The sequence below is a fragment of the Camelus bactrianus genome, chromosome 4 (assembly GCF_048773025.1).
Source record: "Camelus bactrianus isolate YW-2024 breed Bactrian camel chromosome 4, ASM4877302v1, whole genome shotgun sequence".
In the NCBI taxonomy this organism is placed as follows: domain Eukaryota; kingdom Metazoa; phylum Chordata; class Mammalia; order Artiodactyla; family Camelidae; genus Camelus; species Camelus bactrianus.
The window spans coordinates 74,710,870-74,737,269 of record NC_133542.1 but is presented as its reverse complement, the minus strand read 5'-3'; the positions used below and the strand labels follow the sequence as shown (position 1 = coordinate 74,737,269).

General features: G+C 59.9%; 1 protein-coding gene across 12 annotated transcripts in view; it reads left to right on the top strand.

The window, feature by feature from the left end:
* The window catches only part of RALGDS (ral guanine nucleotide dissociation stimulator), a 62,060-nt gene that overhangs the window by 7,569 nt on the left and 28,091 nt on the right, over window positions 1–26,400 (top strand). For 2 of the 12 annotated variants that reach the window (XM_074362489.1, XM_074362488.1), the window contains exons 2-4: window positions 24,412–24,522; window positions 25,488–25,681; window positions 26,184–26,282. In XM_074362489.1, the coding sequence (XP_074218590.1) occupies window positions 24,412–24,522; window positions 25,488–25,681; window positions 26,184–26,282 (404 nt within the window). Of the gene's footprint in view, window positions 1–8,198; window positions 8,385–14,517; window positions 14,772–24,411; window positions 24,523–25,487; window positions 25,682–26,183; window positions 26,283–26,400 lie in introns of those variants that run through there. The other 10 variants (XM_074362484.1, XM_074362483.1, XR_012506592.1 and 7 more) reach the window with 10 other exon arrangements.

Sequence of the window (26,400 nt, the reverse complement as noted above, 5' to 3'; positions counted from 1 at the left end):
CAGAAACACTGAGAAAATTGCCCAGGTCATACAGGGAGCCCTACCCGAGGTCCTTCCTCCCTGAGGCCGGAGTTCCAAGCCCCTGACCACCACCCCCTACCTTCAAAGGGTGTGCTCACCCGGAAGTTGCCCTGCGACCTTCTTGTTGCTCAGAGTTGAAGTTCAAGGGTGAGGCAGTCCACCTGGCCTGAGGCCCTGGGTGGCCCGGGAGGTGACAGCTGTGGACTTTGAGGGCAGGGAGCTGGCAGCACCACCCACCTGCCCCGTCACCGCAGACAACTGCAATTCTTCAGGATTGCAAGGGCAGTTTCCTTCACAGCCACTTGGGACCGGGAGATACCTGCACGGAGGACTTGCCTCCATCCCCTCTCACCAGCCCGGCCAGGAGCAGGCACAGGGTGGGCACGGAGTGTCCCTGAAGACACATGCTTGCTGAGGCTGGGGACATGGGGTGGCTGTTGTTGGTCTGGCAGACTTGCAGGGAGTTGGGGGTACATTCGAGGCTCCTGGGCTTGGGTGTGCCATTCTGCACCTGTCCACGAATATGGGCGTGGGTGTGTCTTGGGAGCATTTCCCTGCCTTTGGGTGAATAAGGGCACATTTGAGCGAATTTGTGACATGTGTCATCAGGTTCCACCAGTGTGTGCGGCAGCCCGGCGGTGGCCAAGCAAGCACACACGTGAAAGGATGGGTGCAGACTGGTGCCTGCGGGAGGGAGAGCACATGTCATGGGAGCCCGTGTGTGTGTGTGCGCGCGTGCGCGTGTGTGTTTGTGTAAGCACTGACATCTTGCTTTTCCCGAGCACTGGGCCCGAGCCTTGACCCGAGGAGGCCTGAGTGTTCGTGCCTGAGCCCCTCAACCTCTCTCTTTAAGTGTGTTGATAAGTGTGCCCAGCTCACGGGGCCATAAAGTGCTTAGCCCGGGGCCTGACACACGCATGCACGCTCTTGCCTGGCGGTCATGTGGAGACCTAGACAGTTCTGGGACAGTCCCTGGGAGTGCCCAGGGGCCCCTTGCCTGAATCCCAGGTATGAGCAGGGGGAGGCAGAGAGGGGAGGCCCTGGAGCCTTGCCTTCTGTGGGAGGAACCAAGGAAGGAGCGAAGACCAGAGCTTGGCAGAGGGACAGCGAGTGGCAGAAAGGTGGGACAAAAGCCACGAAACCATCACTCAGCCCCGGGGCCTGGAACCCAAGGCACCCTCCCTGCCTCCCCAACCCCAGTCCCCACCCCTACCCCCCACTGCACTGGCCTGCGAGACCTTCCTTGCTGGAGAAGGACTGTGGGAAAGAGGGCAGCGGGCACCAGCCCCATCACCTCCTGGCAGCCAGCTGGACCCCCAGGTCCTTTCCTGAGGCCAGGGCAGCTCAGGAGGTCCCCCTCTGAAAGGGCAGCCCTGCTTTCCAGGCCCTGGGCCCCCACAGGCGGGCAGCGGGTGGGTGGTAGCACCCGGCACGCAGTGTCCCTGGCACGGCGGGCAGCCTCCTCATCACAAGGGCCCATTTATCCCCACTCCCCTGGCCCTGAAGTCCCGAGTGGCCAGGCGCCGCCGGACACAAGGGCCTGACTGGGGGCTCAGCTCCCTCCCCGCAGCCTCAGCCGGGCTGTCTGTGTTTTGCGAAGGGATTTCTTAGCCCAGGCCAGACCCGTCAGAGCAACCTCTGCTTACCCAATGAGCAGAGACCCACTCCCCAAGAATTACTGTTGAGCCAGGAATTCAGGAAGGAGGAAAAAAACTCAGATTGAACCAGAGCTAAGCTGTTTGCCTGCCTCCCCTGACTGACATCCCAAGGCAGGCCCGCTTCAGGGACCCTCCAGGCCCCTGTTTCCCAGAGAACCTGGCTGCCCCACCTTACTCCGACTCTCTTGCCTGGACTTGCCTCCCTCCTCTGCTCCCAGCCTCACTCTCTGGCAGGTTGGCAGAGAGGGCCTTGCCCTGCCCATGCCTTTCCTCTTTGCCATCCCTCAGGCTCCTCTCCAGCCTCGCTGCCTCCTCCAGGAAGCTTTCCTGGTGATCTTCCCAGAAGGAACTCACTGGCCCTGAACTATGAATATTTTTAAGTATAGGAATCTTGAAGCTGGAGGAACCATCCTGACCACGGTGTATTGGTTGAGAGCTCCCCTTGTGTGTCAGAGGCGGATCTAGGCCATCGATAGAGTTCCCTGCTCTCAGGGAGCTTACAGCCCTAATAACTCTTAAAAGAGGAAAGAACTTTATTTATTATACTGCAGGAACACAAGGTGACTTTTTTCTGTTTTGTTCCCTGGTGTATTCCCGGCACTTGAGCAGGGCCTGGCACCTAGTAGGTGCTCAGTAACTCGGTGTGGGCTGACTGTGATGCTGTAGCTGGGCCCCGGGGCCACTCTGGTCCGTGGATGGTGCAGGCCACAAGCCCTATCACCAGTGCTTGGGGATAGAAATCGAAATTGTTTAGAGAATATTACGGCAGTGGGACACTGCTGCGACGTGTCAGTTGCATTTTACAAAAGGATCAGTTGGCCCTGACCTGGGAATTAAAAAGGAGAACCACTGATTCTTCCCTACAGAGTGTCCGAGGCTACTTGAGGACAAGGATTTTTTGAACATGGGGCCTGTGCCAGGCCCCGTCCTAAGCGTGTGCATCCGATATCTCATTTGCCCCATGTAGGCTTTGGGAAGTAGAGGTTATCCCCCGCCCCATTTGGCGTTTGGGTCAGGATGAGGCTCAGCGGGGGTAAGTCACCTATCAGCTTCCCCCAGCCAGTAAGTGGCAGACTTGGGGACTGAGCCCAGGCTCCATCTCCCCGGAGCCCCAGCTCATAGCTGCCACTCTAATCCTTACAGTTGGGCGTGGGGCTCCTTGCCAAGCTGGACGTCGGGGTGGGGGGGCAGGCAGTGTTGAGGGGGTGGGGACCTGTCCTGGGCCACCATGGGGCTTGAGGGGGCTGGCACCCTTGACAGGGCTAGATCCTGCTGGGCGGGAAGCCAGTGGGAGTGGCTGGGGCGGCCCCAGATTGTCGGATCCTTGGCTTCTTGGCAACCTGTGTGACTCAGTGGGCTGGTTAAAGGGGCCGGCGGGCGGGCAGCCAGCACAGGGGAACCCTGTGGTGGGTGAATCAGCAGTTAGAGCAGCTGACCGCTGGGTTACTGTTCTGCCTGGGGTGGGGCCAAGCCTCCGCTGCCAGAACCAGCACAGCCCCTCTTTGCTCTTCTCTCTCCCAGTTCCCCTGACAGATGCTTCCTGGGGCTTCGCTGTTCCCAGGGGTCCCCAGGTCTCCCAGCCTGGAGCAGGGGACAGAGCCTCCCTATTTGGGCCTGTGGCCATCCACAAGCCACTCGGAGGCTCCGGCCTGTTGGCCCTCCCATAAAGAGGGGCCCCTTGTCCATGGAAGGGCATCTCCAGGGTAGATTCACCCTCAGCTCTTATAAAAAGCCGGGAGCAGCTTGGGAACACCAGCCGCAGAGGTAGACTGCTGTGTGGCTTTGGGTGAATTTGGTGCTGTCTCTGAGCTTCTGCCCTCAAGCTCACCTGCAAACCTGCCTCACATATTATGACAATTAAATGATAGTCACACTGGCACATCGGTGAAGAGGAAAAATAGTGGGGGAGTTGTTGACTCCGGCTCAGGCCCTGAGATGGGGGAATGGTGAACAGGGACGTGAGGCGGCAGAATCTTAAGCTGGGCCTCGTACAGGGCACAGACCACTCAGCCTGCTGACAGGGACCCAGCAGCCTCATGCCTGCCTGTGCTGCTGGGAACAAATCCACATTAACCCAGTGCAGAGTGGAGGAAAGCAAGCTGCGCTGGGGGCAGGACAGGCTCAGGCATGTACCTAGGCTTGGCACTGACCCGCTGTGCGGCCACAGGCCAGTTGCTTGCCCTCTCTGGGCCTCGACTGTCTTAGTTGTACAACAGATAATTACTGTGACTTCATCTGTTTCACAAAAACACTGCATGGAGAGGTGTTCTGTCCCACCAAGGAGCACCAAAGGCAGGGCCAGCCCGGGATCCAGGGGACAAGGGGGCATCAGGAGCTGCTTCTGCCTGTAAGCTTTCTACGTGGGGACGTTTGCCTTTGGGCTATATGTTTGCTATGCCCTAGTCCCTGGGAGTCTCTGGCAGACCTCAAGAGGGAAGGATGCCAGATGTAAGTGCATCCCCGCCACACCCAGACCTAAGCCCCGCTTGGGGGCCAGGTCACTCGCGTGCATGGCTGCAAGGTCACCCCTACCTAGCAAAGCCAGGCTGGTGGTGACGGTGTGTTGAGCGACTTAATGATGGGCCTCAGGTTCCCAGAAATGAGAGGGAGAACCAGACTGCCCCCTCACCCCCAGCAGGACCCGGAGTCAGGTCAGGAGGCTGCAGGAAAGAGGCTCGAAAGCCTGGCCCCAGGCCTCTCCTGTCTGCTTCCTGGACAGGATGTTGTGCTGAGTAAACAGCTTCAAGAGGAGTCACCACTCTGGCTCTGAGTCACTGCTCCTAGCGACAGCCACGCGGTGTTTGTAAACAGTGTGCTTCGCACCCATCAGGGCCTGCCCACAGGAGCCTGAGAGGGTGAGAGGACCCTGGGTGGGGGGGGGTGCCACGGGCCCCCTGGGAACCCCTCCTCACTCGAAGGGCTTGATTCCGGGCTCGTATCTGCGTATACACACATGTTCGTGAGCGGGGTTTTGCTGTGGCTGAGCTTGTGTGTAAGTGGCCAGGGTCCTTATCCCAGGGCCACCTGCATGGTGGACAGAGCATTGAGGGACTGACTGTGGATCATACGACCTCGGTGTCCTGGGACAAGCGTGGGGGCCTGGGTAGCATCTCAGGGCTGGTATGAATGTTCCCCGAGGCAGCACCCACCCAGAGCTCCACGCACAGTAAGGGCACAAGAAAAGCAGGAAAAGGTTGTGCGCACTCCAGCCGAGAAGTGAATTTGTGGTGAGGGGGGCAGGTGGAGCATCCTAACTGCTCCCAGCCCCAGAGCCCTGGCTCTCCATGGCCCGATTCCGTTCCAGGCCGTGACAGTGATGTGGTGCACCATGTGGTGACACAAGGCCGGCAGGGAACAAAGGCGCCTCTGCTCTCCACCCCCCCTCCCCCGGCGGGTGGGAGGAGGGGGATGTGCTCTGCCCCGCCCCTCCCCCTGCTCGCCCCGCCTCCTCAGGGCTCCTGCATTTCTTGCCTGCAGCTGGTCCTGTCCTGCCTCCTGGCTGTGACTCAGGCCCTCAGCCTTACCAGCAGCTCAGAGCCCACTGCTCTGGGGCAGCCCTGCCTGGGCCTGGCCCTGCTCCCAGAGGAATGGCCCGAATGGCCCTGAGGCCAGGCTGACCTGTGCAGGAGGCTGGGGCCCAGGAAGTGCAGAGGTAACAGGCTAGGAGGCTGAGGTCATTGGAGCGGAGCAGGGAGCCAGCCTGGTGCTCAGGAGTGGTGGAAGGAAGATGTGCCACCTTGCACGCCTGGCGCCTGGTGCCCGGGAAGCACTCAATAAATGCTTGTCGAATCAAAGGCATTAACACACAGACACGCCCAACTGGGCAGCTGGGATCCCTATGGGTTCCTGTAACCACTCCCGCCCACACTTCCTCCAGGGGCCTCTAGAAGCTTTCCCCCACCCCTAAACATGTCCACACAGTTGGGAAGGCTTTTCCAGCCCCTCACCCACCGATTCCTGCCACAGCACTGGGCTCAAGGACAAGGAGGCCACGGCTCCGGGGAGGCCCTCTCCCGTTTCATCGAATGCCCCAAAGGCTGGGGAGATCTCACTGGAACACGTACAGAGCAGCCAAACCACACCAGAGATGCCCAAGGTCACAAAGCCAGTCAGTTGGCGACACCGGGGAGGAGGCCACGGGTGGCGTCAGCCCTGGCAGCCTAGGGCTGTCTCCCCCCTCGGAGCTCTAGTGCCCACTGCCTCACCCAGGTCCTGCTGGAGTCCCCACGGGCCTCCCCGCTACAAGACTGAGAGCCGGGAGGCCTCTGTGCCAGTATATCCTCAGGGGAAGCGGACCAGAGCTTGTCTGCCAGCCCTCTCAGCCTCCCCTCTCTTGGGACCAGTGCTGCCTTTCGGTGCCCAACGTATGTTTGCTGATTTTAGACAACAGACGCTTCCAAGTTACCCACTGGGATCCGGTTGCAGGGCTGCATGCTAAGCACCGGGAAGACCTCAGACTGCCATCTGGAGCTTGCTCGTGGTGCTGGAGCAGGCCACAGTACTCCTGGCACATGGACGGCAGCCGCCAACATTCCCTGAATGTTTATTACGTGCCAGGCCGCCGGGCAGGCACACGACCATGAGAGACAGTCAGAGTCTGGGTCCTCTTAGTGCCGACCGTGAACCAGGCCTGTGCTGAGTTCTTGCCGAAGCCTCCAATGCCCTTGTGCCCATTTTACAGATGAGAAAACCGAGGCCACTACATCACTGGCCCAGAGTCCCAGAGCTGGCTAATAGAGAGCCCGGTCACTTCTGCTGTTTCTTAAAGGTCCGGATTCAGTGTCACCGTGCACAGAAGGGCTGAGGTGGCTGGGGAGAAGGAACAGGGGGTACCTGAGTAGTGGGGAGCATGAGGAGGTGGTCAGGGCTGAGTGAGTCAGAAGGGTCTGGGGGCCAAGGGCAGGGAGGACTTTGGATTCTCTGGTGGGTTGGACAAAAGCCTTTGGAGGGATTTCAGTGTCAGGAAGACGTGCTGTGATCTGGCTGCAGGCTCGAGAGTGGGTGCATGGAGACAGGAAGGCAGCTGCCCCATGATCCACCTGGAACCCCCCAGACGCCCACCCACATCCCCGTAGAGAACCCTCTCCCCAGGGGCTCCTAACTTCTCCTGCCGTGGAGGGAGGAGGAATTTGAATTTGAAAACCTCTGTACACTGCCCCTCCACCTCCTATAACAACCAGGAAACTGAGGCTGAGAGAGAAGAGGAACCTGCAAGTCCCACAGGGAGGCAGCGCCAGGCGGGGGCAGGAACAGTCTCGGTTCCCGAGCCCTGCGCTGCCCGCCCTGTCGGGTCCCCTGCACCCCACAAACCCACCGGAAGAGGATGTGAAATGCTCGCTCGCTCAGAGAAGCAGACCGAGGGCTGGTGGGGCTCGGTGTCAGGGTGGCACGCTGGGCCCCAGCCACCCTGCCAGGGCCTGGGGGCCTGAGGTGCCTGCAGGCCGGCTCCAGAGCCCCTACCCAGCCCTCGCTCCCCTCAGCCTCCAGGACCCTGCGCGCCCAGCCCCCTGCCCCCCAGGGTCCCAGGAGGGTGAGGAAGCAGCCCAGCCCCTTGGCTTCTGGGTCACTGGCGTCCCCAGGTTTTGGGATCTGAGCTGTGAATGCTGATGGAAGGAAGGTATCTGGGCTCTGCCGAGCTGCGCAGACACAGGACTTGGAGGCTCCATGTGACATCTTGGGCAAGTCCCAGCTCCCCTGGGGCCTCAGTTTTTCCATTTGTCAGGTGGGTATGTTAGACTCATCCCATGGCTTCTGGTGTCTGATCTGCAGCGAAATGAGAAAAATGGAGACAAGGTTGTGAGTTTTTCTTAAAGCCAAATGTATTCATTTAACGACAGCCCGTTCCTCCGACAGCCTGCCCCCCTAGTCACTTTTGGTGCTGTCTTTTCTGGAATGACGGTAATAGTGGTGGTGATGGGATTTTTTGTTTTTTTGATTTTTTTCAATCTGTTCTATCTGGCAAAATAAACAGTTCCCCACCCTAGGTGGGTCCCCAGAGTTTAAAATTAAGTCCCATGACTGGGTGCCTGGGGTGGAGGAGCTTTAAGGGCTGAGTGGCAGGGGGGGATTCCAGAACGGCTTAGAGCGGTGGGGTCTCCTGCACTCCCGGCAGTGCCTGGCGGGGCTCACGCCTGCGTGGTGGCCCCGCTGCCCGAGCCCTGTTGTGATCTTGGTAACTTGGACCTGCCACCTTTTGTGACTCTGGGTGGTGATTCCCCCCCAGGCAGGGGGAGTGGGGATGGGGCCTCAGGGTGTTGGGGGACACAGCTGGGCCCACCCCAAGAGAGCAGGTCTGAGCTGGAGCTACTGGCCCAGCTCGGGACAGAGCCCTATCCACCCGCCCTTGGCTGGCCCACAGCCGGATACAAGCGGGAATTCCTGGCTCTGTCGTCACGGGAGCAGGTATGACAGCCACGCGGGTGACACCGGGCCTAGGCACTCAGGTGCCTGACTCCACTGGGGCCGGTGGACAGGCAGGCAGACTGGCAGAGGGCCTCCCTCGGAGCCCACCCTCGGCCCAGCTCCTGCCCCAACATGGCCCGGGAAGCCAGGCCCGCTGAGCCCCAGGGCAGGAAAGGCGGGGTGTTCCTCGCCTGTGTCTCCGTGGTGACCGCCAGGCGGTGGGCCATCGCCCGCTGCACTGCTCTCCAGAGCCAGAGCCCCCCACCTTGGCCAACAACACCTCTGACGGCACCGGCCACCGAGGTGAGTTTCCAGGGCAACTGGTGCCTCTGCCAAGGGGCTGGGTAGGTCACGGCCAGGGCCCTCGACTTCCTCCCCGCATGTCAGAACAGGTTGAAGGAGTTTGACTGGGAGCTGCCGGCGAGGCGCCATCTCCTGTTCTGGGTGTGAGAAAGGAGGCAGGGGACATGCTGCCGGGGGTACCCAGGTGTGCCCACCCGGCCGGCCTGTCTGCCTGCCCCCTGCCCACCCAGGCAGGGTTGGGTGGCTGGGGATTGTCCTAGGGGCCCCTGTCCTATGCTGCTTCTCAGATTACGAAACTTTTGTGCGTTGCTTTATCGTCTGCTCTCCTGAGAACGCTGAGAGCCGGATGGTGGTGGTGTTACTACTACTGTTTTTGTTATCATCATCCCCATCTTCCCGATGGAGAAACTGAGGCTCAGGGAGGTGAAACTGGGGCTAGGAAGGTCCATAGCAGGGACTTGAGCACAAACCTAGGCTCTAAATTTGAAGAGTTTCCCAAACCTGCAGGCCCCCTCCTCGGTCATGTGTGCCCAATATTCCACCAGTGTGGGCTCTGGGAGGGACAGGAGCCCCCCGCCCCCATCTCCGACTGTTTCCCTTCCTAACCTTCCCCTCTTATTCTCAGGTTTCAGGCTCAGTTGCAGAGGCTTAGGCTCTGTTTCCACCTGTTTGTGTCCCCTTCAGTTTCTCTTCCTCTCTCCTCCCCTGCACCCCAACCCCAGGCCCTTTGGGGATTGGTGGCCATTGGGGGTATCAGGGACCCCTCAGGGTGCTGGGCACTAAGCGCCCTGGGAGTGGGGGACAGAATGGCCCCTGGTCTCCCTGTGGACGGTGTTTGTCATGGTGACCTTGGACTTGGGATGCAGTCCTCTGAGGGCCCCCCTCAGCATCCCCAGAGGTAAAGTCAGGGGCCGTGAGCACACCTCTCTAGGGGGGACAGCAAGCTGCCAGCATCTTACCCCTGAGCCACTTCCACAGCTCCCAGCGTTGATTCATCTTGTTCTGGTTGCCCTGGGACAGAAACACCCCATGAGGTCAGAGATTTCGGATGATGATGTCAGGTCCCTCCACCCAGGATGGTCTCCTGGCCGTTTGGAGGCTTCATTTCCCGCCTCCTGACATCTCTGAGCTTGGCCTCCAGCCCGTAGGGACTCCCCCTTCTCCCAAGGAGGAGGAGAGCCATGGAAGTTCCCAGGACCCCAGCCACACAGGAGGAGGGGCTAAGCCGGGCCCTCCCGCTGTGCCAAGAACTCCCACGCTCAGCCCAGGTGCCTCACCTCCTGCCAAGGTGTGTGCTCACCCGCCCACAGAGGCCACCCTGGGACCCAGGCAGCCAGGAATGGTGACGTCAGGTCAGGGAAATGCCCAAGGAACCTGGCCAGGCCACACTCCCTCCATGAACTCCCCAGGTTCTAAATATAGACCACAAAAGACAGAGCGGGGTGACCTCCACCTGCCCAGTGAGAGATGGAAAGTGTTCCATCAAGGCCCGACCTGAGTCTGGGTACCTGACTGCTATTCCTCACTGGGCCCCCAGCTGCCTCCATCACCTTGGTTGAGCCCAGGTTGGAGGAGGTGATGGCCGAGGCCCTTGTCACCTGGACATTGCCTTGAGCCCATTCTCACTCTGAGCCACTGTGTGCCTGGCAGGCCTCCCCAGAGCTGCACCCTCGGCCCAAACCCCATTCCCTGTGAATCATCTATCATGTGCAGGGCAAAGAGGTGGGTGCAAAGTGGGAGGACTGGGCCAGGCAGAGAGGGGCTGGCGTGAGGCTCTGGGGATTACAGCGGTTCTGTGTGAGCCTAGCCGGGTGTGGCAAGAGAGGACCCAGAGATGCACGCTGAGGTCACTGTTGGTCTTTTGTCTTGGGGTCTTGCATCAGGGGGACCAATGGGATGACAGTGGGAAGGAGATGGGGCCCCAGTGGTTTGGCCTGAGCACATCTTAACCTGGAGGTGCGAGTGAGGGGAGGCCCAGTGGGGTCTACGGCAAACCCACGAGCACATGGCCTGGCCGGAGAGGGCAGCACCCGTCAGCTCCCGCCCAGCCTCCTGTCTTGCGGGAAAGAAGACCCTGCTTGGCTGGGTTGTCCAGAGTTACAGGAGCAGCGGGAAATGTGGATTTTTAGATGAAATCACCTGACCTTTTATTGTTGGCTCCAAAACTGAAAAACACTTTGCAAGCCAAACAAAACACACGTATGGGCTAGATTAGGCCTGGTTCCCTTCCCGACTGTCAACTAGAAACTTGTCTGTTAAGCTTCCTGTGTTTAGAAGGATTGCGCTGGCGGCAGCGGTCTGTACAACCATGTTCTCCAGGGCTGCTTGTGCCCCCCCCCCCCCCGGGGAAGGGCAGATGCGCTCCCCAGGGAAAGGCTGGGAACCTGGGATGGCTGGGGGTGGGGTGAGCTGGGAGCAGGAGGAGGGAGGCAAGGAGGGACACCAGTTTGTAAAGCGCCACACTCCCTACGGTGCCTTGTGCTCTCTCTTCCTCCCAGTGGACCCTCCAAGGGCCAGGGTTAGCATAGCCTTGATTTCAGCCTCACCTGAGGTCCCCAGGGCTGTCTCCAGCCCCATGTGAACTGCATGGTTCAGTTTCCCAGCTGCCCACTGCCTCGGGCCCTGTGTGTTGTAAGCCCCCAGACCCTGGTGGTGTAAGGATGCTACGAGTGCCCCAGGCGCGGAGAGAGGGACTCGGAAAATGGTGATGCTGGCCGGGTGTCGCACTGGCCCCGGGTCTGGAGAGTGTTGCCCTTCCTCTGTGATGGCTGGGAGCCTTGGCAGTATCAGAGAGTGAGTCGCAAACTCTGTTCTTTTTCTTTTTTTGGAAAATTCCAAATAGACATGAATGTAGGGAAAATCGCAGAAAGGTACACAGCGGACTGACCACCAGTGCGGGGCCACTCTTGTGTCTTCTCTTACTGGACCCACGTCCTGCCCTCCTTCCCCAGAGCACACGATCTTTATATAAATCCCAGGGACGATGTTCCATCCATCAGTGTTTTAATATGTTACTCTAACAGTAACTGAAATCCCACCATCGCACTCCAGAACTGATGTCAGCTATGTCCAGTAGTGTTCAAACAACCCCAATTGTTTCTTAGGGCTTGTTTTTTGTTTGTTTGTTTGTTTTTAACAGTTACCCTGTTCAAATCACAATTCAGAATCCACTGCATTTGGTTACTGTCTCTCAACTTTCTTTTAGTCTACAGTTTCTCCTTGGTTTTTTCCCCTGAAATGTATTTGTTGAAGAAACCGAGAGATTTGTCCTGTGCTGATTCCCAGTGTGGAATTCGTGGGGATGCATCCTCACATGTGCTTAACACGGTCCTCAGTCCCCTGTAACTCTGCCAAATTCCTCCATGCAGAGCCTGGTTGGATTCAGGTTAGGTTTTTGGCAAGAGCACTTCTTGGGTGGCTACGGGTTCTCCCGTTAGGTGGCGTGTTCTGTCCTGGTCCCCTCTTTGGGGGGCTAGCCCTGCCCTTGGTGAGAGGCCTACCCCATAGCTTTAGGGGACGATGATGAGAGGAGACGCTGGTGGGCTGGGGAGAGGACCTCGCACGCAGGAGGCGTCCGCTGACTCGCAGCCCATGTTGCTAACGGTGTGGGCAAAATCTCCACCTGCCAGCCAGCCCTGGGGGTGGTTGGAGGTGCCCCACCTGTGCCGACTGAGGGTCACGCAGTAAGAAAGGGATGGAGCCAGGCTTCAACCCAGGCATTTCAATGCCAGAACCTGTCCTCCATGCTACACTGCCACCTGGGAACTAGGGGTATGTGTGTGTACACGTGTGCATGCAGCTGGAGCAGGGAACAGCCTGCCAGGACCAGGGAGGGGAGCCCAAAGCAGGGGTGAACAAGGAAGGGAGGGGACAGACACCGACCAGAGCCCCGCTCCCCGGCCCCACCCGCTCCCACCATGTAGGTGGTGCCCAGGGAGTCAGAGGTGAGGCAGCCTGGCGGACTGTGTTGTGTCTAGGGTGGTGATGAGGCTCCTTGCCTCTCCAGCCTGCTCAGGCCCTCCTAACTCCAGCCGGCTTGACCTTCAAGGTCAGAGAGGTGGTGACATTGGTGCACTCAGGAGTCACTTGGCCTCCATGGGCCCCTTTCTCCAGCTGTTAAATGGGTGCGAGCTTGCTTGTCAAGCCCCTCCCTGGGAGAAAGAGATAAAGGGACCAAAGAAAAGAGATAAAGTGAGGCAGGCAGGTGCTGGAGTCCCCAGGCACTGAGAGCTCGGCCCCAGGAGGAGTGGCTGGCCTAAGGCAGCAGCAGGGTCCAGGTCACCCCTCTGTGGCTCTCTGAGGACCTCCTTCCTCTAAAGACACCCTACCCACCTCACCTTCCCCTGGGGCTTCCTAAACAGCCTCCCTGGCATCTCCACCCCAAGCCAAATTTACCCATCTAGCTTTAAAACAAAAACAAAAACAAAAAACAAAACCCAGCATTTATCATGACATGTGCATAATTACTAAAGTATTTTAGAAAAAGGAGAAAATTCCAAGAAGTAAAAAGGAAAAACTGAATAGCGCCGCCCAGAAACAACCACCCTTACTTTTGCATAGTATGTCCCTCTAGTCATATGCAGGCGTGCAGGGTCGACTTCTGAAAGCACGTCCCGAATCCTGGTTTTCTGACTTCACAGTGAAAGCAGCATTTCCCTGCATCGCTGTCTTACCACGGCATGTAACAGCGTGCAGGGTCCTGTCAGTTAGAGGGTGTCTGAGTGGATTCGTTTGGCCGAGTTGCAGTTGAGGTGTCATCGAGGTTTCCATGAACATCCTTGTATAGAAATCCAGGTCCACACCTCTGAAAGCTTCCTTAGGGTGAATTCCAAAGAGTGGGCTTGTCAGTCAGAGGGTATGAGCGTTTTTAATGCCATCCCTAGAAACCACCAAACTGTCTTCCGTGCATCTTTGTCAAGGCCTTGCCTGTGCCCGATGGAGGACCACCCAGCAGGTGGCCTCACAAGTGGGTGGGAGCAGCTGGGGCCCCACTGTCCACGGATAGCTGAGGCTTGGCACACAGTGGGTGTGCAAGATGGAATATGTGGGCTGGACCCGCCCTCTCATTTTACAGGTGGGAAGCTGAGGCCCAGTGGTGTGGAACCAGTTAACCGGTTCTGGGGAGGTTGTAGCTTGCTGCTAACTGCGGCAGGGCTCTGTGAGGGCTGAGGGCGGAGCCCCAGGCCCCAGCAGTATGTTGGTCCTGTTCATTCGTCTGTCTACTTGCCTCCTCACTGGCTTCTAGAAGGAGTAGCTGAGGCTCCCTAGCTCTGCCTCCTCCCCAGCCCTCAGCATCTTCATAGCCACCCTGACCGCTTCCCTGAGACCATGAGTGCCAAGCCACCATGGCATCAGTGGACCAGAGCAGTGGCAGGTACTCAGCTGGGATCTGCCTCTCTTGACCCCTCACTCTTGTTTGTAGGCCCCAACCTGGTGATGCATGGTCTGGACTCTCCCCCTCACCCCCTGACTGCCCCTTCTCCGCAGTCTCATTTCTACCTCCTTGGGGTGGAATAGTGCCGGCAGAGGCCCCGCTCCCCCCTCCACTAAACACACACCACAACCCTCAGGACTTCCAAATGCACATGTGCACGGAGGACCTAGTCACGGTTCCAGGATTCAGGAGCACGCAGCCAGGCACAGGCACAGGCACCGGCTGAGTGCTATACGTCAGTTACCCAGTGTGATCCTCTTGGATGAAGAAACAGAGGCTCAGAGACGTTAAGCAACTTGTCCAAAGCCACAGAGCTGAGGAAGGGTTTAATTGGGATTTATATGAGGTGGAGACCCACCGCTTGTCCACACGTTAACATGTACACAAGTCACACACCTACACAACTCATGCACTGCACCTGCGCACGCACCCACACAAAGTGTACCCACAGCCGCGCAACACAAATACACGTGCGTTCAGCAGAAGGCAAACGCCCAGCCCTCCCGCGGACGCGCGCGCGCAGACGCGTACACACGCCCTTCTGGTGTCTCTAGCCACGCCCCTTGGCCCCGCCCCCTCCACGCTGCCGGCCCCGCCCCCGGCTTGACCTCAGCGGGGCCGGGCCGCGGGCGCAGAGCTCAGGCAGCGCCCAGCCGCGCGGGCCGCAGCCGCCCCCGCCGCGCGCCGGGCCGGCCCCGCGCCCGCGCCCGCGCCCGCGCCGCCCTGGGTCCTGCGGCCCGGCCGGCCGCCCGCGCCGCTGCGAGCCGTCCATGGTGCAGCGCATGTGGGCCGAGGCAGCCGGGCCTGCGGGCGGCGCCGAGCCGCTGTTTCCGGGCTCCCGGCGGAGCCGCAGCGTGTGGGACGCGGTGCGCCTGGAGGTGGGCGGCCCCGACAGCTGCTCGGTGGTGCTGCACAGCTTCACGCAGCTCGACCCCGACCTGCCGCGCCTGGAGGTGGGTGAGCCAGCTGGGCCCGGGGAGGAGTGGGTGGGGGCCCAGCGTCCTTAGCGGGTCACACCACCCAACCAGCCTGGGGGGGCCTTGCAAGGGGGAGGATCCTTCCGCAGAAATCCCCCTCCTTGCGCCAACCCCGAGGCAGCCAGGTGGGCGTGGGGGCTGCCACACAGTTGATCCAGGGACCAGAACCGGCTCTTCGTGCCCACCTCTGTCGGTCCCAGTACCAGCCCTCGCCGAGCCCAAGTGTGTCGGCCCCGCGCCCCTGCAGCCCAGGTAGGCCTATTCCCGTTGGCAGTCACTGAGTCTGAATTTCCCCGACAGCAAGGTTGGGCCGTATTTCACTCACGTAGCCAGCCCGGGGCCTGCATAGGCAGTTTGGCTAGGAAGTACAGGTGGTGAATTCCTAGAATCCTTGGGACCACAGTGGCCTTCTAGACAGCCCGCCTTGGTGTCAGAAGTGGACACTGATGTTGAGGGCTGGGGAGGCGGGGCTTCAGCTTCTGGGGCCAAGTGTCCTGGCTGGGAGGTTGGGACAACGGCCTCTCAGGCCGCGGGGTGACTCACTTCTGCTTGATTAGACAATGCACCGACACCCTGAATTTGGAAGGATTCAGAAGGCAGTGTGTGCCTATCACGGATGGGGTTGGGGTAACTAGGTGGGGGTGGACTCCTCTTTCTAGTGCTCTGGGTGGGGGTAGGAGGGGGTACTGTGGGTCATGGGGGAGGGAGTGCCCCCTCCCTCCCATCCGACTGTCCACCTGACTCTGACTCCCTGCGGCCAAGGTAGCAGAATCCAGGCTTGGGTCTGGACAGAAGCCATTGCTGGGTCAGAGGGCTCCAGGCATGTCTTGGCCGAGCCGGAGCCTTAGTGGAGTTCTTGAGCCCCCGTGCTTGTTAGGGCCCCTTGGTGTTCCCGCATTCATCACTTTGGGCCTGGACGCATTATAATTGCCAGCCTGAGTCTTGTGCCTCTGTGCATCCCCAGTGCCCAGACAGGGCCTGGATGCCCAAAGATAGAGCGCATCTCCCCGCCCAGAGTCAGGGGAAGGCAAGGGGTGGAGGGAGCTCTTGGTGGGGGAACCCTCATCCAACCAAGCTCTGGTCTCCATTGGCAGCTGGAACGAGACCCCTGGGAGGGGGGGGGTGGGAGGCCTGACACCAGCCCAGCACTCATCTGACTTTCATTAGGTCTGGCAGCTACTTGGGCTTTGTGTGCTGGAGGGTCCAGCCTGCGTGCTCACTGCTCACAGGGGCGGGCCGCTGCTTCTCTCCGCACTCCCCCACCCTGCATCCCTGCAGAACCAGGGGAGAGGCGGATCTGAGCCCTGTCCCTGCTCAGGGGTCTGCCTCATCTCCCCTCTCCCTCTCTTCCCCACCTCTCCCCCCTCCCCACTGCTCTCCCTCACTGGCCTCAGCACTGAGATCCAGGCCACGGTCTGCTGTTTAGAAATCAAAGGGGAAGCTTCTGGCTGGGGCAGGAAAACCAGGGTCCTGGCAGGAGAGGAGGCCACTGCCGGAAACCAAACACAATGACCATTTACCATGCGCTGGAGGAGGGGGCGGGGAAGTCCCTGTCCCTCCTGCCAGTACACCGCCCCCGCCCCCCCCCCCATCCTGGGGCCGATTTCCTGGTCGCTGTAGCCTGCCAGAGCTGAGGCGGCCCGCCTGTGGTCCCTGTCCTGTCTGGAAACCACCAGGCAGTTTCTGTTTCCTTCCCAAGTCCCCATTTCCCTACCAGACCTCCACCCAGTCCTTCCCTCTCTGGGCTGCCAGATGTCCTTGCACATCTGGGCATCTGCTCGTCACCATGATTCTAAGCCAAGCCACTGCTGACCTAGCTCAGCGTGCATGGTTCTGTGCTTTCTGGAGGTCAGCGGGCCTATGCCCCTGCCTCCGGGCAGGCAGCTGCCTCAGCCAGGCCAGAGGAGTTCTGGAGTCTGGAGTCCCTACTGGCTGCCGACACCACCCCCTCATTCCAGCTGGCTTTGACCTACCCTCCAGAGTAGGTGCCAAATCCACTTTATAGGAGACTGGAGCTCAGAGAAGTGAAGTCCCTGATCTAAACATACACACAGCCAAGGAGATGCAGCCAGGAGTTGAACATGGGCTGTGTTCTCTATGGGGAGCCAATTGTGTGCAAGAGCCCTCAGGGATCAGAGGAGGATGGGGCAGACGGTGGAGCTGTGAAGAGGAATGGAACCAGGCCCAGGCAGCCCAGAAGCCTCCTCTGTCAATGGAGGGTAGGGATGCCTATAGACCAGAGGGAAGGAGAAAGTGCTTTGGGCCAAAAGACACTGGGGAGAGCTTCGAGGAAGAAACAAGCCCCCAGCTGGACCCTAAAGGTTTTAAATACTAACTGATATGAACCAGCACTGTGTGGGAGGCCCTGTGCTAAGTAGGTTGCATGCGTTTTATGTCTTTTTGTGGTCAGCTTTATCCGTCATCCATTTAGCAGATGAACCAACCAAGGCACTAGAGGGTAATTCGATTGCACAAACTCACCGAGCTGGTGAGTGGCAGAGGCGGGATTCCGACCCAGGCAGGATGCCCGCAAGCCCTGAGCGCAGCGTGTGGGTGGAATGAACCGAGGAAGGCTTCTCTGATCTTCAGGAGGAGATACGCAGGGGAGCGTCTCCCTCCAGCCTCCCCTCCTCCTTCCCCTGTTGTCTGGTCTCTTGATCACACTGTGTGCCGGTCTTCGGCTTAACCTCCAGGGCTCGTTAGCCTTAGGCCAAGAGGCATGGCTCAGAGATAGGTGCGTGTGTCTGCGTCTGTGTACTGTAACCTTCAAGGAGGACTTCCTGGCTGACTCTGTAGCTGCGGAGCCTGTCAAGTTCAAGAGGGGACTGACTGCCACCGGCCGAACCTCCACGGACCCTTGGGTTCCCCTCTTGCTTGACTCCCCGAGGCCCCAGGAGAAGAAGAGAGAGGAGGCCAGGCTGGCTGGCACGGGGTCCTGGGCGCTTCTGGGTTGAGCACGCTGGGCTGTTGCCCGGGAGGCTCAGGGATGGCCCTGGAGCAGAAGTGTGTGGTAGGGGTCAGCCCTGGGACATGTTAGACTGCTGACGCCCAGGGACGAGGCCCGATCCTCAGCCTGGAAGTTGGCTGTTTCCAGGCCCCGTCTTGAATGCTGGCGAGAAGGCTGGAGTAGGCTTAGCTCTGGCCGGCGGCAGCCTCCGAGCCAGCCGGTGGGTGTGGTTTCAGGAGGCAGCACCCAGGCAGTTGAGGACTGGCGGCCCGGACAGCCCCCGCAGCGTGGCACCGGGCTGTGTCCACTAGGTCTCAGGCTCTAGCATCCAGCCTCCCAGGCCTAGAAACGTGGTGTTCCTAGATACACAGTTTCAGAGAAGGGACTTACCACTATCCAGTTCTGAGGAGGTGGGAGTTGAACCTGCAGCCCAGTGCAGGAGAAGCAGAACTTTGAGCACCCCCTGCCTCCATCCCCTGGCCAGCCCAGCACCCAGCATTAGGGCCTGCCTTGGGGGACCTCTTGGGAGTGAGTGTTTCCTGGACGTTTTCCTCTGCTCCCCAAGGAACCCTTGGATGTTTAAACAGCTAGCCCTGAAGTCATGCCTTAGAGGCATAATCTTGTCCTTTTGAACTGAGGGGCAGAACTGTTCATGCCAGTCAAGAACTTGGGTTCTGGAGGGAAGAGAGCCCCGCTGGAACGTCAGCTCAGCCGCCTGTAACCCTATACCTGCTCTTGTGCCTAGGCCTCAGTTTCCTTATCTGTAAAATGGACTTGATGCTGAGTCCTCTGCTTAGGGTTCTGGTGAGGATTGAAAGACAGGCAGCTGGACAAGCAGTCCGCACAGGGCCTGGCATGGTGTCCGAGCCACACAGGCGGTGGCTGCCACCATTGTGTTTTCTGACAAGGTGCCAGAGAAATGCCCATGCCCGGGGCTCCAAGAGGACATTGCCAGCCCAGTCAGCCAGGTGTTTCCGAAGTCTGTTTCCTGTAGCCAGCTTTGGGCCTATGGGTGCCTTGCCATCCCATGACAGGAGCCCCGACCAACCCCCGGTCTGTGGAGAGGTGCGGGTGCGAAGGAGCTGGGACCTGCCGCTGGGCCACTTGAGGAGGTGCATCCTGTCTCTGGTTCCTCGCTTGCATCTGTGTGACCAGGGGCTAGACTCTGCTTTGAGGCTGTGGCTGTGGCTGTGACCAGTGGAGCGAGGCCTCGGTGTTTCCATGGGACATGAGAGTCATAGGCCCTGCCCCAGCTGCCTCTTCCTGGCTCCTGACTGGGATGAGCTCCCCACTCAGCTTTCCTCACCCATCAAGTGAGTTGTGGGGAGGGTTAAACGTGAGGAGTGTGCGAGGGCCTGGCATCCAGGGAGTGCCCACCTGTGCTGGATGCTGTGGCCGGCAGGGTTGCTTTTGGGGCTGGACTTTCAGCCAGCCCTGCCTACACCCCCTTGGGCCAGGCCACCCTCCTCAGCTGTCACTGGCCACGCCCCCTTGCCGGCCTGACCCCTGCAGGCCTGACAGTCAGGACCCAGTCCTGGATGGGCAGGAGGACGAGGTGGGCGAGGCCGGCGCGAGGGCTGGTCTCCCATCCCCACCTGAGGCACTTTTCTCTTCTAAATACTGATGAGTAGCTGGGCTCGGGCTGGCCAGGCAGGATCTTGGGGAGATGGGTTAGCCTCTGCAGGGGCTCAGCACAGGCTAGTCCCCAGACTCCAGTTTCTGGGGTCACTGAGCTCCCTGGTTGCTCTGCCAGCCAGGCACCTTGTATGGTCCCCTGCCCAGGCCTCCTCTGGGCAGCGGTGCCTGGGGACCTGGAATGTGGCCCACCCCCATCCAGGGCTGACCTTGAGTCCTCACCAGGGTCCTCTGCGTGCCCTTGGGCCCAGGGTGGAGGACCCCCACCTGAGGGTGGGGGCAGGCCCAAGGTGGGGCCCTGTCCACACTGGGAGGGTCACGTACATTTGGACTTTTTGTTCTCCTGCCTTGTTGGGCATACTACAGTCTAAGAGATGAACCAAGAGTTGGACTTGAGGAGTCCTGGGTTCTCTCCTCCCTCTGGACACTCTGTCCTTTTTGCCTTTTTAATTGAAGTATATTTGATTTATAATGTCGTGTTAGTTTCTGGTGTACAGCATAGGGGTTCAGTTATCTATATGTACATATGCATATGTGCATTCTTTTTCTTTATAGTTTATTACAAGATATTAAATATAGTTCCCCATACTATATAGTAGGACCTTGTTTATCTATATTATATATAGTAGTTTGTATCTGCTAATCCCAAACTCCTAATTTATCCCTCCCTCCCCTTTCCCCTTTGGTAACCATAAGTTTGTTTTCTATGTCTGTGAGTCTATCTCTGTTTTGTGAATGAGTGCCTTCTTCCTAGATTCTGCATGGAAGTGATATCATATGATATTTGTCTTTCTCTGGCTTGCTTCAATTAGTATGATCATCTATAGGTCCATCCGTGTTGCTGCAAATGACATTATTTCATTCATATTTTTTACGGCTGAATAATAATCCATCGTGTGTATGTGTGTGTGTGTGTGTGTGTGTGTGTACACATGACGTATTCTTTATCCAGTCATCTGTCGATGGACATTTATGTTGCTTCCATGTCTTGGCTGTTGTAAATTGGACACTGTCTCCTTGACCATCTCCCCTGGGCCTTGGTCTCCACCTCTGTAAAATGGGTGCACGACTTTGTATTCACACTGTCCTGGGAGCCTGGGATTTGGAGAGGCTGAGCAGCTCTCTCTGCTCCCTGATCCCTCTGGTGTATTGGCTCCAAGGTCAGGAAGCTGCAGGCCTGGCTCTCCCCTCTCCGCAGAGATTTAGGATAACCTGCTCTCCCTTGAACATGGCCCTCCTCCAGGTTCCCAGAGCCTCTGGCAGGTTTCCTGGGAGGTTTTCCCCTGCCCAGTGTCAACCATCAGCTACCCAACAACAGTGTCCTCGGGTCTCGTTCCTGGGCTCTTGGTGTCCCCTCTCGTGACCCTCGCTGTCGCCCTGTTAGAGCTGTGGGTCTTCCTTCATCTCCCAGGCAGGCTCACTGAGGCCGAGGGCTGTGGGGCTCCATGGAGCCAGAGCCCTCCATGAAAGACAGTACCCTGGGGTCTGGTGGGCCCTGGAGGGGGTTCTCATATGCCCATGGCTGCAGGGTGCTGGCAGCTGGCTGGGTGAGAGCCTCGGGTGACCTTCATGACTCCATGGACTTGGGCAGCAGCTCAGCAGGGTGCCGCAAGGCCCCAGAGCAGTGACCTTGTGCACGTGGAGGCCTTGCGATTGGAGCCACCACTGCTCTTCTCCCCCAACCCCGGCCCACCTGAGTGAGCCCAGCTTTCTCCACGCGCAGCCCAGGGAAGAGACCATGGTCTGGGCTCAAGTCCTCCTCCGTCTGCCGCAGGCCTTGGCCAGGTCTCCTTAGGAGGAACCGGTCTGCAGCTGAGGACATCTGTGGGTCTAGAGGCCCCGCGTGGCCCCTGGTTGTAGCTTCCACAGGAAGTGGACAGCTGAACGGGTGTGGACGGGTCATCAGATGGGAGGAGGTGCCACCTCCGGGTGTGCAGTCACAAGCCTCCCTCTGGGGGAGGTGGCAGGGCTGGGGAAAGGCTCGGCAGTTCCCCTGGGGTCTATCCCCAAATACGGATGGGATCGGCCCCTGGAGACCCCGTTATCTACCTTGAGGAAATTGGGGCTTGGCTGCAGGCAGTTGGGGACACGGCATCCTGCAGGCCCGTCACCTTGAGAAGGCTGATCAGGTGACACACTAGCAGCTGCCACCCAGGCCGTCTTCTTGTCCCTGGGGCTACAGGGCGCCCCCAGGAACAGTGGGTGCCGGGCACCCTGGTGCCTGTTCCGCCAGCCTCTGCTCCCCTAGAGGCCCCGCACCACCCTCCCTCCCCAACAATCAAGTGCAGGAAGGCCATACAGGGTGTGCGAGGCCCAGCTGCCAACGGCCTCGCAGTGCCCCGGGAACTTCATTGAGTACCTGCTTGGAGTGGGACTGGAGGATCTGTCCCCTGAGGACACGGCTGCCCACGTGGCATTCTTTCCCCCTACAGTTCGGTGCTGCCCTATGGACGCCTCCCCTTGGGGCATCTGCTGTTTGCTCAGCTGCTCCCTCCCCCAGGAGCCCCCAGACCCTGCCAGAGCATCCCTGGTGGCACTTGGCACTGTCCTTTTAGGCTGCCTGTCCCTGGGCCTGTGCGCTGTCTGCTCTGCTAACAGGATGGGTTACCAGGGGCAGATGCCAAGGCTGTCGGCTGCTTCCTCTCTGTCCCTGGAGCAGAGAGCAGATGTCCCACTCTGCCCCTTTGTGCCCAGGACCCAGGCAGCTCTCTTTAGAGCCCCCTGCTCTGGTGTCTCTGGGTGGACGGCTTAAGCAGTGCCTGCTGTCAGCACTGCTCTAAGGGTCTGATTTGTTCCTGCTGCTGTTGCTTCTGCAAAGGGACCGGAGAGGACAGGGTTAGCGCCGCGCCAGCGGGAGCAGCTCCCCATCTGTGCAACAGGGCGGTGACGCCCCCTGGCCCAGCATGTGTGGCACTCAGCGTCCTTCCCTGCCCCCCCACCCGGCTGGCAGAAAGGGGCCCCTCAGGGAGGTGGAAGGGCTGGGGGATCACATGACACTGAGGCAGGGCCGACCAGCTGCTCTGCCGCCAGTGGGGCCAATGGCTCACTGCAGCGCCGTTGTTTAGACCTGCTCAGGGGCGGCAAGTCCTCCCCTGGGTTGGCCTGGCCAGGGGGCCCATCCATCCAGCAGGCCTCGATGGTGCCGTGCTGGGAGCCAGGTGCTGTGGGGGCTCCCATGGGGTTCAAGTCCAGTGCCCTCTGGCAGGCAGGTCCAGCACAGGGCCTCCAAGCTGCTGCCAGCAACTTGGGCGCTTGGGAAACTGTCTGGCTCCCAGCTGGACCAGATGTGGCTGGAATCCACAGGAGAGGGACAGGCCCTTTCAGGTGGGCCAGCAGCCTCTGCAGGGGACAGGTTGGACCCCTGAGGAGATGCAGGGATGGACAGGGCCCTGGTCTGGCAGGTGGACAGCAGGCCCCCAGCATCACTGTGGCCTCTTCTAGGTGGGGGAGGGCTGTGTGAGGCAGTGGGGGAAGCCAGCATCTGTTTCAGTTTTTCTGCTTCGGGAGAAGGAATTTCCCCTCCTTGACGGAAGGGCTGGACCTCCCCAAGCGTGGGCTGTTGGGGTTTGTGGCCTAGGAGGTGGCACTCAGTGTGGGGAACCTCTGCCTGTGGGTTCCCTGCTAACTTCCAAGAAACGCCTGGCTTTCTCTCCAGAGGCAGAGAAGGGTCAGGAGGCCCAGTGTGATTGCACTGGCTTTCCCGTTGGTATGATGCCCAGAGTGGGAGGGCGGCCCCAGGTCAGAGGAAGTGGCTTTCCGGAGGATGGCTCCCAGGCCTCCCAGAGCCCTCCCAGAGCCTTTGAGGCAGGAGGTAAGAGGCCCAGGCTCCCAGCCCCTGCCCAGGTGGGCTGATGTCTGAGGGTACAGCTCATAGGAAGCTGGGCACTTGGTTCCTGCCCAGAGGCCCAGCTCAGGCCAGAGGCCTTAGGGAAGGGCTGCGGCGAGGCCCAGGCTGAGTCGGCACTTTCACAGGGCCTTCTCTGAGCTCCACGCCCACCCTGAGTTGGGGCAGTGACCCGTACTCCCAGCTACTGGCACTGACCGTGTGATTCATGGCCTGGTGCCAGCTGGCGCCTCCCACCTCCTCCCTAAACTCTCAGAGGCCTGTGTCTTTGCTCCTAGTCTCCCCTCCCCACGGCAGGCTCGCCCCTTCCCTGAACAGGGGCAGGTGGGGGACAAGTGGCCTTGGCCAGGCCTTGATGCCCCCTCCAGGCCAGCCTGCCTAGCGGGAGGGATGGCTGCCTTTTAAAACAAGAGCCTTTCTGCCCGGGGTCCAGGGAGCAACCAGATGACCCCCCTTCCTGGCCCAGCCTGAGTCCCGTGGTTTTGGGTTTCTGTGGAACCCCATCGTCAGCCCAGGTGCCAGCACTGTCGTCTGCTGTGCTGTCCCCACGCACGTGATGACGAAAGGGGAACTGGGAACTCCTCTGTTGCCCAAGAAGGCACAAGAGCATGAATGAGCAGAGAGGGAAGAAAGTGGCCTGGGCTGTGGCCTTCGAGGATGCTCGCAACTGCCCGAGACCTGTGAGGCTGACTCCAGGGTCTGGGCAGCTGTGAGGGGGTTGGCTGGGCGGATGAGGTGAGGGGGCCGCAGGCCTCAGGCCCCGGGGGAGCCTGAGGGTCCTGGGTCTGCTCTTCACCTGCAGCCTCACGGCTTTGGACAGCTGCCTTTTCCTCGGCCTCCGCGTACTCATCTGTGAAACGACCACTTAACAGTACTCATCATGGGGCAGGGGTGGGGGCGCCCGGGCAGGAGCAGGCTGTTATGGGGTCAGAACCCTGGTGGGCGCGTCTTGTTCCCACCCGGCTCGTGGCTGGTGGGGAGAGGGGAGTGGTGGGGTCAGTGCCCGCCTGCCCCAGTGCTAATCCACAGCTGTCCAGCTGTGGTCCATTGCATTCTGGACCGGTGGTCTCTGTGGCCATCCATCTTTGCCTCCTCTGGACAACAGGAGGCAGCCCGGGGGCACCCCCTGCAGTCCAGGCGGGCTGGCCCTGACACCCGCCCCGCCCGGTGGCCGGGCGCTGTCTTTGCAGAGCCCCACGCAGGAGATCGGCGAGGAGCTGGTCGGCGGGGTCATCTACTCTGTCTCCCTGCGCAAGGTGCAGGCGCACCACGGCGCCAGCAAGGGCCAGCGCCGGCTCGGGGTGAGTGCAGCGGGTGGCCTCCACCCCCAGGGCCCCCGAGAAGGCCTGAGACCCAGGGGCCGCCCTGGCCACCCCAGTGGGCTCCCTTCCAGGGCTTTCTGCCCGCGGGGCCCCAGTTCTGCTCCCAGAGAAATCTGGGCCCCCAGCCCTCCCCTACCGTCCTGCCCTGGGCTTGGCCAAGTGCACAGTCACTCTTCACATATATGTGTGAACATCAAAAAAAGACATTTTCGTACTATTTTCACTTCGTGTCAAGCTGGGATCATTTGTGCCTTTTTTGCCCCTGTACTTCTTGTTTTAACGACTGCCCCCAGCTGTCCCTGGTACCCGTCAGCCTAAATGTCCTTGCACACCTCCTCCAAGCCTTGCATCACGTACTTACTAGGGCTTTTTTTTTTTTTTTTAACCCAGAAAGGGCTCGTTCTACTATATACGGTTCTCTGCAACTTGCTCTCTTGGAGCGCAGCCCTGTGACCCTTCCAGGTCAGAGCGGGAGCCTGACAGATGTGAACGTTCGGGAGGGAGGCTGGTTGCCACCGTGACTGAGCCTTTCACTGCACTGGCCCTTAATGTGACTCCTTTCCGTGGCCATTTCCACAGTGCTGCCCTGCACAGCCTGCGTGTCCTAATATACTGCTCCCTCCTGCCCCAGGATAAGCCTCGGTTTTCTCGTCTCTAGAATGGGGCTGCTTTGCTAGGGCTTGGCGGGGGCAAATACTCTTAACACAGCGAGGTGCTGTCATTACTCAGTTAATAAGACAACCTGAAGGTGTGAGTATTTGTCATCACCCCCACCTCCAATTCTGCTTTGAAAGCTGAGAACCTTTTCCTGTTGGGGGCACTCGTGTCCCAGCTCTGGTCGGCAGTCACTGAGCACTGAGGAGGTCCTCTGAGCCCCAGCCCCCGCCCTCCCAGTGGGCCATGGCGCCACCACTGATCATCCATTTTTCTTTGTCCCACCCCAGTGTGAAAATGAGTCGGCCCTGAACCTGTATGAGACGTGCAAGGTGCGGACCGTGAAGGCGGGCACGCTGGAGAAGCTGGTGGAACACCTGGTGCCTGCCTTCCAGGGCAGCGACCTCTCCTATGTCACCATCTTCCTGTGCACCTACCGAGCCTTCACCACCACGCAGCAGGTCCTGGACCTGCTCTTCAAAAGGTGAGCCCCCGCCCGCCTCCTGGCCGTGTGACTTGGGAGCGCCACTTCACCTCGCCGAGGCTCCGTTTGCGCCTGTGAAGGCCGGGCTGCCCAGAGGCCCGGCCGCACGGGGCTGGCAGGACATCGGGTGAGCGTGCACGGCGCGACCCTGTGCCCGGCCCTGCGGGAAGGGCTGCCGGGGCACGTGCGGCTCTTCCTGAGGGTTTCCTCTCCCCCGCGAAGAAGCCCCCGCCCTTGGGCAGGGCTGTCTTCCGTTTGTGAAGGAGGTTCCGGGTTCCGTCGCGGGGCGGGGGCCCTCCCAGAGCAGGGGTCACTGGGCGCTGGCTGAGCCCACTCAGATAGCTGTAAGGGGCCGACTCGGGGCTACACACGGGGCCCCCACTGTGCGCAGGCGCTGTTTCAGGCCTTTGGCGTAAGTCAGTGACTGGGGCAGATGGAAACCCCTGCCCTCCCGGGGTTCCACCCTGGTCGGGGGGTCAGCCAGTAACACCGGACGTCACAGCAGGTACGGTAGATGTGACGCCCTCACGGCCTCCTCTAGATACGGATGCATCCTCCCGTACTCCGACCAGGACGGCGGGCCCCAGGACCAGCTGAGAAAGTGAGTAGGCTTTGGGTCTGATGGGGGGGCCTCCTGTCTCCAAGATGGGGACTTTGTGGGGCTGAGGCTGCGGAGGGGCTGGGCAGGGCTGAGGTCTGGGGGCCTCTCCTGCGGGAGG